This window comes from Anolis carolinensis, chromosome 6 (assembly GCF_035594765.1).
Source record: "Anolis carolinensis isolate JA03-04 chromosome 6, rAnoCar3.1.pri, whole genome shotgun sequence".
Lineage (NCBI taxonomy): Eukaryota > Metazoa > Chordata > Lepidosauria > Squamata > Dactyloidae > Anolis > Anolis carolinensis.
The window spans coordinates 102268695-102285914 of record NC_085846.1 but is presented as its reverse complement, the minus strand read 5'-3'; the positions used below and the strand labels follow the sequence as shown (position 1 = coordinate 102285914).

The 17220-nt window shown below is 40.6% G+C and overlaps 1 protein-coding gene across 4 annotated transcripts in view; it reads left to right on the top strand.

Annotated features, from left to right (window-relative positions):
* The window catches only part of epc1 (enhancer of polycomb homolog 1), a 62732-nt gene that overhangs the window by 15163 nt on the left and 30349 nt on the right, over positions 1-17220 (top strand). For 3 of the 4 annotated variants that reach the window (XR_009999859.1, XM_062958070.1, XM_062958071.1), the window contains exon 1: positions 3344-3496. The exons of the other annotated variant lie outside the window; for it this stretch is intronic. Coding sequence is in view for 2 of the 3 variants with exons in the window: in XM_062958070.1 (XP_062814140.1) it covers positions 3344-3496 (153 nt within the window). In the remaining variant the exon portion in view is untranslated. Of the gene's footprint in view, positions 1-3343; positions 3497-17220 lie in introns of those variants that run through there. 4 annotated transcript variants of the gene reach the window in all.

Here is a 17220-nt window from a genome sequence, read left to right as displayed (position 1 = left end):
GTTATTTTAGGTGAAAAAACTTTTTTCTTCCTGATTTTTCCAGTTTTGTGGTGCCACTGTACTCCTAACCCTAAAGAATGTGGAGGGCTGGCTGTACAGGATTGCAATTTTAACATATGCATTATGAAAGATTAAGATAGCCCAAGACTTATTACTGTATTACAGTTATAAACTACTCCGTTATTTCTTCTCAGTATTTTTTCGGTATCTTAAATATCTGTACCTGCTTTTTCTATCAGTTCAATGTGTCATCCTGAGCCACAAAAGCCTGAAGGCCACCCATGGGATTGCATGCCTTTCTGTCTTCTGGTCTCAAGCGTGCTTGTGCCATACTTTTTTCAGGCAAAAAGGGTGAATAATTGCTTCTCCTGGAAGATGCCAGGAGCAGCGATTCACTTTCTGAATAGACTATAGTGACTCCTCCAATGTTTTTATATTTTAAAAAGCATGCTTTTCAAAAGGCAACATGGACTTGTGGTCACTTCACTTTAGTTCTGTTCATCTTTTGGCTGTCTTATAGGCCCCCGTCACCCACAGTCCTACTGAAATGACTCTTGCAGACCAGTGCCTCAATACAAGGATCTCCTTTACGTGGTCTCAGAAATTAGGAGGCGCACAATGCATTGTAGAGATTTAGTATTATACCAAATTATTAAACATAGAAATCGCAGTGACAAAGATCGTGAAGGACAGTCCACCTCATCTGTCTTCTTACATGGCTGTAGTTTAAACACTCGTTTGAAGTTACAATAAACCAACGTTTGGTCAGGCACTACTGTGTCGGAGTGCTTCTGGAATATGACGAAAGACATGTACATAACAAACACATACCATGTTGAAGAAAAGCTTAACCAGAAACGCTTCCTGGCCTGTGTGTTTTCTGTGAGTAGAGATTCTTTCTTAAGCAATGAATACTTTGTCATAAGCTCTCACAGTCTGCGCCAGGCATGGGCAAACTTGGGCCCTCCATCCAGGTGTTTTGGATTTCAACTCCCACAATTCCTAACAGCTAGGCTGTTAGGAATTATGGGAATTGAAGTCCAGAACACCTGGATGGAGGGCCCAAGTTTGCCCATGCCTGGGGTAGAGTGTGGATACGCAATTCCTGTGTTTCACTATTTCTTCTATTGTAGTGGTTCTCAGCCTGTGGGTTCCCATTTGTTTTGGTCTACAATTCCCAGAAATCCCAGCCAGTTTACCAGCTGTTATGATTTCTGGGAGCTGAAGGCTAAAACATCTGGGGACCCACAGGTTGAGAACCACTGCTCTATTGACTCCTCTGTTAGCCCATGCCTGGTCTACCCCAGCTTTTAGAGAGTAAATTTAAGATGTTCTAATTCCCTATTACACTTCTCAAATTAGACGGACAGCACCATTTTGGAAGTTGTGTGTGGTTATGTGCCTGTCAAAAACTAAAACTATAATTGAAGTTTAAAATGAAAGGTTTTAATTCAAAAGACATAAGAAATATTAGTTTAGCATTTCATATTAGTAGTAGTTGGGGGAAAATTAGTGGTGGGGGGGAAATTTCATATTATTAGTGGTTGCAACCTAAGGGCTCCATCTACGCACTGTAGACCAGGCATGGGCCAACTTCAGCTCTCCAGGTGTTTTGGACTCCAACTCCCACAATTCCTGACAGCCTACTGGCTATTAGGAATTGTGGGAGTTGGAATCCAAAACACCTGGAGAGTCGAAGTTGGCTCCAATTTTACAAGAAAGGAGTTTCTACCTGTATACGAGCTGTTCAGCAGTGGAACTCTGCCTCGTAGTGTGGTGGAAGCTCCTTCCTTGGAAACTTTTAAAATAAGTGGTTCCCAACCTTTGGGCCTCCAGGTGTTTTGGATTTCAGCTCCCACAGTTCATAACAGCTGGTAAGCTGGCTGCTATTTCTGGGAATTGAAGTCCAAAACACCTGGGAACCAGTTTTAAATAGATGCTGGATGGCCATCTGTCAGGGATACAGATGTGCTTTTCTTACATGGCAGGGGGTTGGACTATAAGGCCCATGTGGTCTCTTCCAACTCTATGAATTTAGAGCAGGCATGGGCAAACCTCAGCCCTCCAGGTGTTTTGGACTTTAACTTCCGCAATAAGGAATTGGAGTTGAAGGCCAAAATACTTGGAGGGCCGAAGTTTGCCCAGGAATGTTCTAAAGGATGCTCAACTTGGACTGGTTCTTAGACGTGGAGCAATATAAAGGAGCATCCTATGCTCCTAAAATAATAATAATAATAATAATGGATTGCTGATAGTTTTCTGGGCTGTCTGGCCATGTTCCAGAAGCATTATCTCCTGACGTTTCACCCACATCTATGGCAGGCATCCTCTGAAGTTGTGAGGTCTGTTGAAAACTAGGCAAGTGGGGCTTATATACCTGTGGAAAGTCCAGGGTGGGAGAAACAACTCCTGTCACAGCAATCCAGTGATTCTGGCCATGAAAGCCTTTCACAATAATAATAATGTCTGGATTTAAAAAGGGGGAAAATCAAGGTGATTAATTACAACATTCACACTTTCCTCCAACAGACAAGAGTTCTTTCTCCCACTCTGGACCTCCCTTGCTTAGTTTCCAATAGACCTTACAACCTCTGAGGATGCCTGCCATAGATGTGGGCGAAACGTCAGGAGAGAATGCTTCTGGAACATGGCCATACAGCCCGGAAAACTCACAGCAACTCAGGGGGGAAAAAAGTTTGGGCGAAGCAGGAATCCGTCTTAGAAGTTTCAAGCCAGACAAGGTTCCCCCGTCAATTCTATAGAACGGCTTGATGTCACAGAGAAGGAGGAGACCGTTGGGTTTAAAAAAATTCTCTGGGAGAGATGTAAAAAATGGAAAGACAACGCTGCCAAAGTGTGTTTTGTGGGAGCCAGTGGCGGTGAGGAGTTCCTTCTGTCTCCATCCCTCCAGGCTGCTCTCTTTCCTCCCTCCCGAGCTCTGGAGTTTTGGTTTTTTTCCTCCTTTCCTCGTGCCCGCGCCTGCCTGGTGCGCGCGCCCCCTCCTGGCGGCGCCGTGCCCGCGCCCCTGCGCGATGCAGTGTGGGAATGGCTGTGGCGCTGGGGTTGGCTGGAAGAGGCGGCCAGTCGAGGAGGTTTAATGTCCGCCATGTTGTCCGCGGCGCGCTGAGCGGAGCCGGAGCGGCGAGGGCGAGGGCGGCGGCGGAGGAGAGCACTCGGCGGCCCGGCCTGGCCTCGCCGCGGAAAAGCCCCCCCATGCGAGCGCTCGGCGGCCGGGCCCGGCTCTCAGCGCGGAGCAGCAGCGCCGCCTCCCCCCGTCGTCGTCCTCCTCCCTCCTCCGCCTCCGCCTCCTCCACAGCCGCCGCCATCTCTGCCGCCGACTAACATGAGCAAACTGTCGTTCCGGGCCCGGGCGCTGGACGCGTCTAAGCCGCTGCCCGTCTTCCGCTGCGAGGACTTGCCCGACCTGGCCGAGTATGCCTCAATCAACCGGGCCGTGCCGCAGATGCCCACGGGCATGGAGAAGGAAGAGGAGTCGGTACGTGAGAGAAAACCAAACCCCTCCCGCCGCCATCGCCGCCTCTGCGCAGGCACAAAATGGCCGCCATTTTTCCCCCTCCCTCTCTCCCCCTCTCCCGACCTCTGTCTCTCTCACGCCGAGGGAGGGAAGGGAGACCTCGCCGGGGCCCCTCCGCGCGCCCTCGGGGTCGCCCCCTCGGCCTCTCTCGCCCCCTCCCGCGCCCCCCGAAAGGCCCCCGAAAGGCACAAAGGGCGTCACGTGACGCGGCCGCCATTTTGTCGAGGCGCTCGTTGAAGGGCTGGGCCTGGCCTGGCGCGAGAAGGGAAGGAACGCGGGCAAGTGGGCGCTAGGTGGCGCCTGCGCCTCGCGAGCCAAGCTGAAAAGGAAGCCCAGGCTCTGGCCATGTGCTGCGCGTGCGCGCGCCCCGCGTGTTTTCCTTCCTCACTTCCCAGGCTTGCATGGGACGCGTTCCCGTTACAGCAATGGTTCCTGGATGGAGCGCTCAAGTTTGCTCATGCCTGAAGTAGAGTGTGGATACACAATCCCCGGATTTCACCATTTCTTCTTCTGAGTTGTTGTGTGTTTTCCCGGCTGTGTGGCCATGTTCCAGAAGCATTATCTCCTGGCGTTTCGCCCACACCTATGGCAGACATCCTCAGAGGTTATGAGTTATGCCTGCCATAGTTGTGGGCGAAACGTCAGGAGAGAATGCTTCTGGAACATGGCCATACAGCCCGGAAAACACCCAACAACTGTGATTCCGGCCATGAAAACCTTCGACAACACATTTCTTCTATTGCAGTGGTTCTCAACCTGTGGATCCCCAGGTGTTTGGACCTACAACTCTCAGAAATCCCAGGCAGTTTACCAGCTGTTAGGATTTCTAGGAGTTGAAAGGCAAAACATCTGAGGACCCACAGGTTGAGAACCACTGCTCTACAGCTTCAGCCCTCTCTCCAGGTGTTCTGGACTTCAACTCCCACAATTCCTAACAGCCGTTGGAGTTGAAGTCCAAAAGACCTGGAGGGAGTTAGCCCCATGTCTGATGTAGACATAAAACATACCTGCTTATTCACATTATTTACATTTGGAGTGTATAGTGCAGGCATGGGCAAACTTCTTCCCTCCAAAGTGTTTTGGACTTCAACACCCACCATTCCTCCGGGGGGGGGGGGGGATTCGAAGTTTGCCCGTTCTCTTATTGCAACTTGGGATGCTTGAGCTGTCAAAGTAATGTTTTGGACTTCAACTCCCACAATTCCTTGGAGGATAGGTGTAATATGCTCACTCATAGGGCCCTTCCACACAACCATATATAACTCAGAATATCAAGGCAGAAAATCCCACAATATCTGCTTTGAATATCTGAGTCCATACTGCCATATATTTCAGTTCAAAGTAGATAATGTGGGATTTTATTCATCTGTGGGGAAAGGGCCCTAGATGTTCCTGTAATCAGTCTAAGAACAAGACTTATATGGGACAGTTTTCCAGGGACTCGCCTTGCATTCGTTGTGCCGTTCTCTTGATGCAACTTAGGAGTCTAGAGCTGTCAATGTAGTGTTTTGGACTTCAACTCCCACAATTCCTTGGAGGGCCAAAGTTTGCTCATTCCTGGTATAATGCGATGCAAGAACTAATAATAATTTTATTTCTTACTCACCTCTCCTCGTGGCTCAAGGCAGGTCACAAAACAATTAAAATACATAAACACAGCAAAAACACTACAAATACACACACTAAAACATACCTCCGTAAAAGTTACATACCAAAACCTATCTCTATGGAATACATATTCAAACAGAGAAAACTGGGATTAAACAAAGGACATGCATTAAAATTCATGTTTGTGTTTAAAGACTGCCTGGATAGGCCTGCCGAAAGAGACAAGGCTTCACTTGTGTCTTAAATTCTGACAGCTGATCTAGCTGTTAGAGTTCTACCAGCAGGTCATTCCACAGCCCTGGGGCAGCCAATGAAAAGGTCCTCTGAGTGGTGGTTGCCAATCAAGCTCTGGCTGGTTGGAGCAGATGCCCCCTAAAGACCGAAGTGTGTGGGGTGGATTGTACGGGAGAAGGTGATCCTTTAGGTAACCTGGACCCAAACCATGTAGGGCTTTAAAGATGAAAACCATCACTTTATACTTTGGCAGCCAGTGGAATGACTTTAGAATAGATGTAATATGCTCACTTCTAGATGTTCCTGTAACCAATCGAAGAACTGAACTTATATGGGACAGTTTTCCAGGGAGTTCACCTTGAATTTGTTGCACTGGTCTCTTGGTGCAATTTGGGACATTGAGCTATCAATGTATACATAAACATACATAGAATCACAGAATCATAGAGTTGGAAGAGCACATGGGCCATCTAGTCCAACCACCTCCCATGCAGGAAAAGCACAAAGCACCCCCAACAGATGGCCATCCAGCTTCTTGTTTAAAAACATCAAAGGAAGGAGCTCCCACCACACTCCAAGGCAGCTCTCACCTATACCTAATCACATTATTTGGAGTTTATAATGCAGTGCAAGAACTCAATTTGTATGGGACAGTTTCCCAGGGAGAGTCTTGAATTAATTGGGCGAGTTTCATAGCATAGCTTAAGGCTCTTGAGCTGTCAAATGTAGATGTAAATATACCTGCTTATTCACATTATTTAGATTGGGACTTTGTAGTGCTGACAAAGCTTCATGAAGCAGGATGCTACCATCTAAACCAGTAGTTCTCAGCCTGTAGCTCCCCAGATGTTTTGGCCTTCAACTCCCAGAAATCCTAACAGCTGGTAAACTGGCTGGGATTTCTGGGAGTTGTAGGCCAAAACACCTGGGGGCCTATTGGTTGAGAACCACTGATCTAAATGCTGTTTCACCACCAGAGTCAGTATCCTTTATCCAAAATGCTTGGGATCAGAAGTGTTTGGGGTTTTGAAGGGTTTTTTGGAAATTGGAGTACATGTATTTGCAGCCAGTTTTAAAATTTGAATTTTAAAGTTACTTTTTTATTAGTATTGATGTTTTAATCTTTGTTCTGTTTCTAATATGTTTATTTTTTATGTTTTTTGTACCTTATTATTATTTGTAAATAATTAGATATCAGGGAGATGGGACCCAAGTCTAAATGTAGAATTCATTTATGTTTCACATGCACATAGTCTGGAAGTAATTTTATACCTAATATATGCTAAATAATTTGTGTACGAAACAAAGTTAGTTTACATTGAACTAATAGAAAGTGAATGTGTCACTGTCTGAGTCCACCACATGCACAGTTTTGGATTTTGGAGTATTTTTTTTTATTTCCGAATTCCAGATAAGGGATGTACATGCTGTTTGTGATTCTTCTGTCCAGATAATACTGTTTTAACTGTTGGACAAGTAGATCCTCTTGTCACACTGTGTAGTGTTATTTTCAGGAAACAATAGTTAAAAATAAAAGCATGCCCAAATTATTTAATGTTTTTGTTTTGACTGAAAGTTATGCTTTAAAAATGTAGAAAGTGTGAGAATAACAACTATGACTTCAACATGTTAAAGTAAAATCTGAATAACCACATCATTATTTTTGCTTGTTCAAGAATTTTCAATGATTAATACACAAAGGATTTCAGAGCAGGAGGTGTTTTTTTGTGTTGATGTGCAAAATATGTCTGATGTGACAGGTCCCCTCAGTTTTGCATCTTGTTAAACCATTATTAACTTCCTATAAACTTAACATGGAGATTAAGTTTAGAGTCTAAACTGGAGTCAATCCTTTCTGTCTAAGAAGGAAGTCCGTTCAATGTGTCTGAACAGCATTCTCTTGAGTTTTTAAGTATCGTCCATACAATGTGCAGTGAGAAAGCATAATTTCCTTAAATGACATCTTTTGAATAAATGTACAAATATTCCGGAACTGTGACAGTTTAAAGTTCTTGAATTGCAGATGTGTGGATTAAAGTGCATGGATACACCTGGGTATACTTGCTAATTTGTAGGAACTTCTACAATCATGTAAAGCTCTGATGAATGGTTTGTGGATGCAACTTTTAAAAGCTTTCATTAAATATACGTAGTTTTCCCGAAAAAAATTCATAGGATATTCATGCAATATAGTTGTTACTGAACATAATGGAACGTTTTAGGAGTGGCATTTTAAAGATTACATTTATTTCAGTAATATTTGTTTTTGAGTGATAAATGCTAACAAAATGCATATTTTATTAAAATAGCGAGTGTTGGTATCCTGACACACAGAGATACAAGCATGTTGGTAGTAGCCTTGTGGCATCAAACTCAATTTAGGAAGAAGTAGTAATACTTATTTCTGAGAAAAAAAATGAATGAAATAAAATCAAATTAAAAAGATGTAGTAGGAGCCACTGAGTTTAGAAGGGCCTACTCCTATTTGAACAGTGTACAATTGCAGCCTAAATTTGCAAGGTGCGCAGAATAATAGAGTTGAAAGAGACCATATGGGCCAACCCCCATGTCATGCAGAAAAAGCACGATCACAGAACCCCTAACAGATGGCCATCCAGCCTCTGTTTAAAAGCTTCCAAGCAAGGAGCTTCCACTACACTTGGAGGCAGAGAGTTCCATTGTTGAACAGCTCGTACGGTCAGGAAGGTCTTCCTAATGTTCAGATGGAATCTCCTTTCCTGTAATTTGAACCCATTGCTCCTAGTCCTAGTCTCTCCCTCTTCCTTATGACACCCTTTCAAATATTTATACAAAGCTATCATGTCTTCTCTTAATCTTCTCTTCTTCAGGCTAAACATACCCAGTTCTTTAAGACACTCCTCATAGGGCATGATCTCCAGACCTTTGATCATTTTAGTTGCCCTCCTCTGGACACCTTCCAGCTTATCAATACAGTAGAGTATCACTTACCCAACATAAACGGGCTGGCAGAACATTGAATAAGTGAAAATGTTGGATAATAAGGAGGGATTAAGGAAAAGTCTATTAAACATCAAATTACGTTATGATTTTACAAATTAAGCACCAATACATCATGTTTTACAACAAATCAACAGAAAATGCAGTTCAATACACGATAACATTATGTAATAATTATTGTATTTATGAATTTAGCACCAAAACATCGCAATGTATTGAAAACATTGACTACAAAAACATTGACTACTAAAAGGCAGGCTGCGTTGGATAGTACAGAACGTTGGATAAGTGAAGGTTGGATAATCGAGACTCTACTATATCTCTTTTGAACTGTGGTGCCCAGAATTGGACACAGTATTCCAGTTGAGGTTTAACCAAAGCTGAATAGAGAGGCACCACGACTTCCCTCAATCTAGACACTGTACTCCTTTTGATGCAGCCCAAAATCCCATTGGCTTTTTTAGCTGCTGCATCACACTGTTGGCTCATGTTCAACTTCTTGTTCACAAAGACTCCATCTTTTTCACATGGACTATTGTTGAGCCAGGTATCACATTTTGCATCTTTGCATTTCATTTTTTCTGCCTGAATGTAGTATCTTACATTTGTCCTTGTTAAAATCTATTTTGTTAGTTTTGGCCTAGCTCTCCAATCTGTTGAGGTCCTTTTGAATTCTGATCCTCTCCTCTGGTGTATAATTTGGAATCATATTGAACAGTACTGGGCCCAGGACCGAACCCTGCGGCACTCTACTAGTCATTTCTTTCCAGGATGAAGACGAACCATTGGGGAGAAGCACCCTTTGGGTTCGATCAGTTAACCAATTACAGATCCACCTAATAGTAATATTGCTTAGTGCACATTTGAATAGTTTGCTTGCAAGAAGGTCATACTTCGTCAAAGGCCTTACTGAAACCAAGATATGCTACATCCACAGCACTCCCTGTATCTACCAAGCTTGTAACTAAAAAAAAAAAGAGAGAGATAAGATTAGTCTGGCATGACTTGTTTTTAAGAAATCAATGTTGACTTTTAGTATCAGTATCAGCAATTTATTACAGTCTATGACCAGAATATATGAAAATGGGCACAGGTGCCCGAAAAGGGGAATTGCAGTTCCCATAAAAGTCAAATAAAAGAACAAGTTAAAAACATGTTATAATAAAAACAAATTAAAAGCAGACTATTAGCAGGGTCGGCTAATAATAAATATCGATCCACTGCGTTACCCAGCTCCAGCGTCAGCTCTGCCCCACAAAGCATCCTTACAGCTTTAATAGAAGTCTCACCCAAACCCTACGCCTCTAGTGGCAAGGCACTCTGCAAAACAACTACTCCCCCAATTGAGGCAAGCCTGGAAACAGGTTGTGACAACAATATATTGACTTTTAGTAATCACAGCATTCCTTTTTAAGTGATTGCAAACTGCCTCCTTAATAAACTGCTCCAGAATCTTTCTTGGTATTGATGTCAGGCTGACCTACAATAATTGTTTGGATTTACTTTTTTCCCCTTCTTTGAAGATACGAACAACATTTGCCCTCCTCCAGTCTGCTGGGATTTCTCCTGTTCTCCAAGAATTCTCAAAGATTATTGCCAGTGGTTCTGAAATTACTTCTGCTAGTTCCTCCAATACTTTTGGATGTAGTTCATCTGGCCCTGGAGACTTTAATTCATTAAGAGTTGCCAGGAATTCCTGAACTACTTCTTTACTTATTTTGGATTGCATTTCCCCTATTACCTCGTCTGCTCCGTATTGCTCAGGTTGAGCACCAATCTGCTTTTGGGAGAAGACTGAGGCAAAGAAGGTGTAGAGCAGCTCTGCCTTTTCCCTATGTCCTGTTAACATTTCAACACCTTCTTCATGCAGAAGACCCTATTGTTTCCTTTTTCTTCCTTTTTCTGCTGACATAACCAAAGAACCCTTTTTTATTGGTTGTAATCTCTGGCAAGCCTGATTTCATTTTGTGCCTTAGCCTTACAAACCCTTTCCCTACATATGTTGGTTATTTATTTGAATTCCTCTTTGGTGATTTTCCCCCTTTTCCATTTCTTGTGCATGTCTCTTTTAAATCTTAGTTTAAAGTTCTTTCAGCATCCATTCTGGTTGTTTTACACTTCTCCTATATTTTCTCCTTGCTGTCACTGTTTGCAATTGTGCCTCAGGATCTCACTTTTAAGAAACGCCCATCCATCATTAACTCCCTTCTCTTTTAGCATTCCTGTCTATGGAATCATGTTCAGTATTTCCTTAAATTTTCTGAAGTCAGCTCTCCTAAAGTCTAGAATGCGTGTTTGACTTCGGTTAGTTTCTCCCTAGCATATGGTCACTCCCACCTATAGGTCCCACCACTTCCACTCCATTGACTAGATTCTCAGTGTTGGTTAGGATCAGATCCCGAATAGCTGATCTTCATGTTGCCTCTTCTGCCTTCTGGACAATAAAATTGTCTGCAAGGCAAGTGAGGAATTAGTTGAACTTTGTACTCTTGGCAAAGCTTGTTTTCCAATGAATATCAGAGTAGTTAAAGTCCCCCATTACTACCCTGTTTCCCCGAAAACAAGACATCCCCTGAAAATAAGACCTAGTAGAGGTTTTGCTGAATTGCTAAATATAAGGCCTCCCCCAAAAGTAAGACCTAGCAAAGTTTTTGTTTGGAAGCATTCCCTCCAAACAACACCAGAGCATGCAGGATTAGTAAATGTACGTACCATAGATTGTTGTAGTAACAAGAAATTCTTGATAGGATTCACAGTTTGTCTGGTTATGCTGGTTTGTGATGACAACTACTGTACAGTATATAATGAATGTTCATTTTTTTTGTTCAACAATAAATGTGAATTCTTCATGGAAAAATAAGACATCCCCAGAAAATAAAACCTAGCGCATCTTTGGGAGATAAAATTAATATAAGACACTGTCTTATTTTGGGGGAAACATTGTACTATATTTCTTCTTTCTGCATGTTTGGTCACCTGGTCAAGGCAGACTTCATCTAGTTCTTCAGTCTGGCTTGGAGATCTGCAGAGGAGAAGGAATATTTGTGTGCACTGATGCTATTTATTTAACTGATGTGTGTTAACCAAAACAAAAATAAACATTAATGTAAAGTAAGAGGGGTAGATGTTCTTGCGTTGTCCCTCTCATAATATCTCACCAGTGGTATGTTGATTAGGATTGATAGGAGTTGCAGTTGCAACAACATTTGAAAGGTCATAAGATCTCAAGACATTTTTCTGCAGCTCTGAGCTGTTCATGCAAAAGTGTTCAAGTGGAATTGTTATGAGTAAGGAGTGGACCATAGCGAATGCACAGGTACTTGAATATGGAACCTACTGTTCAATCAGATTAGTATACTACAAATAGGAAAAGAAGTTTTGGTTGAAAATTTAAAAAATGTAATTAGTATAGAATGATTTGTAAATGATCTAGTATCATGGCATTATAGAAGCAAAACTGCAGATTATTCATATTGTAGCAATTTTGAATGACATTGAACATGCAACTTCTAATGCAGTGTTTCTATAGAACAGTTGTTCTCAGACTGTGCTCCCCCATATGTTTTGGACTTCAGCTCCCTCAATTCCTAACTGCTAGTACGCTGGCAGGGATTTGTGGTAGCTGAAATCCAAAAGACCTGGAGGAGCATAGTTTGAGAAATGCTGGTATAAAGCAAACTAACCTTTCTTTTGGATATTGTAGTTTAATGGACTGACAACCTCAAACCTGATCATATAGGTACAAATAGAAAGCATCAATGACTGAAAACTGAGACATCACTGTTGTTTACTCCTGTCATTGTTATGTACTCTTAACTGTGTCAGAAACCTGATTAAACCATCTTCTCTCTCTCTGTCCACTGTGTGCCTTCAGGGGAACATTTTCAAAACTGACATCTCAACAGTTGTGTTTACACATAATGGTGTGCTTATTGTTGCTTACTGTGTATAAATATAGTTCTGATACACTCAGCTTCATCAGTCATTCTTCCGTATGAATGGATAAAACTAACCAGGAAAGAATACCTTCTTTTGACATCTGAACAAAGTGTACTGATATATTGTTTATTCCAGAGTGAACCTGAATCAGTGTTTGTAGCTAGGAAGTTAACTTTTTGTGAGCAAATATTGCTTGATCATATTAAATTAAGGTTTGTGCTTTATAGTTCTATATAAACTTGGTCTTGATGCCTCAAGTATAGTGGGCCCAATTATTCTGCAAGGTTATTGAATGTGGTTTCATTTATACATGAAGAGCTTTGAATAACATATAATTGATCTGGAGGATCTAGAACACACATGGGAAAACTTTGGCCCTCCAGGTGTTTTGGACTTCAACTCCCACAATTTCTAACAGCCATAGGCTGTTTGGAATAGTGAGAATTGAAGTCCAAAACACCTGGAGGACTGAAGTTTTCTCATGCCTGATCTAGAAACTGTCTAAAGACGTGTTCTTTCTAGACCTCTAGTGTAATTCTATGGTCAACTTTAAGTGGAAGTTTCACCGGATGCTGACCATAGAATCACGTTGGAGGCCTAGAGCAAACACTTCTCTTGGCATTTCATGGTCCTCCAGAATTATATTATGCTATGCTTCATTGTTCAATTCAGATAAGGAAAATAAGGATCCAGAGTATGGAATACTGTATTATGTGAAGGGAATTGATCCCTTGTGTAATATGCAGACTCACTGAACTTTAGAAGCATAATTTTCCTGATTTGTATGTCTTTGGACTTTTGGGGAGGGGGAGCTTTTGCAGCAGAAATGTGTGGTTGCTCAGATGTTGTTAACTACGCCCCATCATGCATGAGCATTGGATTTATTGGTTAGGAATTATGGGAATTGCAGCAGGATAAAACATGAAGGCGCACATGTTCCTTTTCCCAATTCTATAGGCTTCGCTGCCATTAGCATTTTTTTATGCTTCAGTATTTTCATCAGGTATGCAAGTGGTTGTATTTTAAGTTGCCTTTCATGTTTAGAGATTTGGTGGTTACTACAACTCTTATATTTTGGTTCACCTGTTCCTAGCAAATTGGTAGATGATAATATTTGAAGAAGACATCTGATTTAAAGTTGACCTTTCAATCTTGCATTTAAGTATAGTTTTCAATGTGACTTTGACCCTTTCTACACTGCCATATAAAATCCAGATTATCTGCTTTGAACTGGATTATATGGCGTTGTAGACTCATACAATCAAGTACAAAGCAGATAATGTGGATTACCTTGATTTGATAATCTGGATATATGGCAATGTAGAATACATATTCCAAACCCATGATAATATATATGGCTCCAAGTTCATTCCCTCCCATAATCATGTTTTAAATTGTCTTATGTTTAAATTAACTATGTATTTATTTTGTCTAAATAAAATATTTGTATCTTAAAGTTAACAGGACTGATACCAAAGAAAGAACGAGGTGCACTCTGAAAGTTCCATTGCTCATGTTAATTTTACGGAAGTGATGGGTGTGTGTATGTGCCTTTAAGGCCTACTGACCTGTATACAAGGGACCAAATATCTTTGTCAGTATAAATATACATTGGTGTATAGAAAAAATATACTTATTACCAAGTCCCTGCTTTGTAGTAATTTTATCTCCCACTTTGCAAGGATTCTGGCTTTCTTTTGAGTGCACTAGAATATAGATCAGTCATCTTCAAACTTTAGCCCTCCAGCTGTTTGAGCCTCCAATTTCAAGAAGCCCTAGCTAACTTGTTAAAATGGTCAGGAGTCTGAGACTCAAATAGCTGGAGGACCGTAGTTAGAAGATGCATGATATAGATGTATGTGTTGGAATATTATATTTAAGAAATGGGAAGGCCTGGAAAAAAACCTGGTAAAATTGGCGGGGGTTCGGTTTTTCCCCAAAACCATTTTTCTAGAAAAATTGGGGAAAATGTGTAGACAAAAAGTCTCAAAGATCTTTCAGTAAGGTCTTCATGTTATATAGTTTGAATACCATGACACAAATATATTACTTATTGGAAAAGAACATATTCTACACACTTTTCGATATTTCTGGGCATTGGAAAAAAGGAACACCCCTCCCAATTTTTCTGTTTTTTTTTTCAGGCCTTCCCATCTCTAATTATGTTGTTTACCATCTAGCTAAATTCTTTGAGATGCTTGTGTTATAGTTGTAAAATGTAAAATGAACTTTTGAAGTTCTGAAAAAGAGGATTGCAATATCATTATTATAATTGTTTCTGTCCCAGTCCTTTTTGTATTTCATTGGAAATAAATCCCACTTGAATGTATACAGTAGAGTCTCACTTATCCAACATAAACGGGCCGGCAGAATGCTGGATAAGCGAATATGTTGGATAATAAGGAGAGATTAAGGAGAAGCCTTTTAAACATCAAATTAGGTTATGATTTTACAATTTAAGCACCAAAACATCATGTTATACAACAAATTTGACAGAAAAAGTAGTTCAATATGCAGTAATCCTATGTAGTAATTACTGTATTTATGAATTTAGCACCAAAATATCACGATGTGTTGAAAACATTGACTCCAAAAATGCGTTGGATAATCCAGAACGTTGGATAAGCGAATGTTGGATAAGTGAGACTCTACTGTATTTCATTTACTCCCATGTAGCAAAAGCAAGGCATCAGGGCTCTATAATCCATTTCTCATCCCTCAAATCTATATGTTGTTTTTGTTTTTCTTATCATTGCTGCTTTCCTTGAGTTCTTTTCCAGTTCTGCATTTGGTCTATATACAGCTATGTAAACATTAATACTTGTAATCTTGTAATCAGGATTTCCCATGCTGAGTTGTCCTAACTTGAACCAAGACACTAATTAGTACTTGAGTTTTAGGGAAGAGATTTCCCCCATAAAGTTTGATAGTGTTCCTAGCTTCTGTTTTTAGAAGATACTGATAAAACTGGTTAACCCTTTGAAGTCATTAAGGAAATAATTTTTGCATAATTCAGTCAGTGATACTGATGACAACAATTATTAAGGCCAATCCCAATGAAATCAGTGACATCAGTAACTTACCACAGCTCTAAGGTCCCTTCCACACAGCCATACAACCCAGAATATCAAGGCAGATAATCCCACAGTATCTGTTTTGAGCTGGTTTGTCTGAGTCCACACTGCCATATATTCCAGTGTGGAAAGCAGATAATGTGTGATTTTATTCAGCTGTGTGGGTATGGGGCCTAAGACTCATGCTTTGTTCATACAGTTGGTATCCTTCACAGTTTGGGAGTCCTATGTTCCAAAGCAGTCTGATGAGTTATAATAGCACATTTTAGGGATAAAAATTTGAATGTTCGGTCTGTGAATTTAATTGTAGTGTAGTTTGATGTATTAACTTTTTTGTATATACAGTATCAGCAGAAATTATCAAGGCTGGTGCAAATCTGTGAACATGCAAATGGGAGAGAAATTATTTTCCCCTCTGATATGTGAGGGGATTCGTTGTTGTGCTTTATATATATTTCAGAGCACTCTCGTTGCATTTCACAGTATGTGCTAATATTGTTTTCAGGAGCTACTATTTTGGATTAATAATCTGCAAATAATCCCTGTGATATCCTCTGACATACAATTTTAATATTGAATGTTGTAGAGGTCAATATGCAAAATGTTGGTTGCATGTTAATCTCTTTTATTCCAGATAATTATATTCTATTTTACAAGGTTCCTTAAAATTCCAAATTTCATAGTCAATGGTAAATTAGCCCTACACACATAAGTCCGGGCTTTTTGAAGGCCTCTCTTCCTATAAAGCCTGTTTGAGCTGTAATATCTTTTGAAAAGGTCCTTTTCTCTATCCCAATGCCTTTTCGGGTATTTTGGGAAACAAGCTGGATGGGATTCTTGGTAGCTGCTTCCAGATTTTGGAACTCCTTGTTTAGGGAGCCTAGGTGTGTATCTGCATTGCAGAATTAATGCAGTTTGATATCACTTGAACTGCTATGGTCCAATGTTACAGAATCATGGGAAATCTAGTTTGGTGAGGAACCAGAACTGTTTGAGAAAGAAGGCAAAAGACGTTCTTTAATTCTATACCATTCCTTACTTTTATATTCCAATATGTCCTGTTTGGATGGGTGATCAGTTTCCTCTTCGATTCCAGGACAGAGTCTTTCCATTTCATCTTCTCACTCTGTAATTGGATTATGTTTATATTTATGGGGTTTTTGTGAACTCTTGATATAATTCATTCAGACTTGACTGCTTTTGCTACATCTCCCCTCAATATTATGCCATTCCATTTTCTTGGTTTTTCATTTACTGTATAAAACGTTGTAATTATCTGACTCAGAATATCTCAATCCTGTCCATTTTAGCTCATTCATTATAAGTGGTTCAATATTTTTATGTTCTGTTTCATATTTTACAATATCTAGCTTCCTCTGATTCATGCTTCTCACATTCCATTGTGAAACTCCACATTTTCCTTTCACTTTAGAGATGAATTAATATACTCATGTATCTGTTTGGGTCATGGGGTTGTGGATGCTTCGAGAGAATACCCTGCATTTGTATAAGTTGAAGTAGAAAAATAGTAGAATAACTTATTCTGTAATCGAATTCTGGTTGTATTATTTTATCATGGAGAATCTGGGTGTTTGCTTACAAATGGATACTTTTCTCAGTTCAAACACATCAGTTCCAGTTACTTTTTAAAAGGTAATAATTTTATTGGCATCAGCTGATCAAAACATTCCTTCTCGCTATCTGGAAGATTTAGTCTGGCATAATAAAACCATACTCCCAACAATAAAAATGAGTTTAATTTAGAAATTATACATTATACATACAACTATGATAGTAAAAAGCTAATTTCAGTTTATATTCAACAGGACTTTAGACCCACTATACTGTATA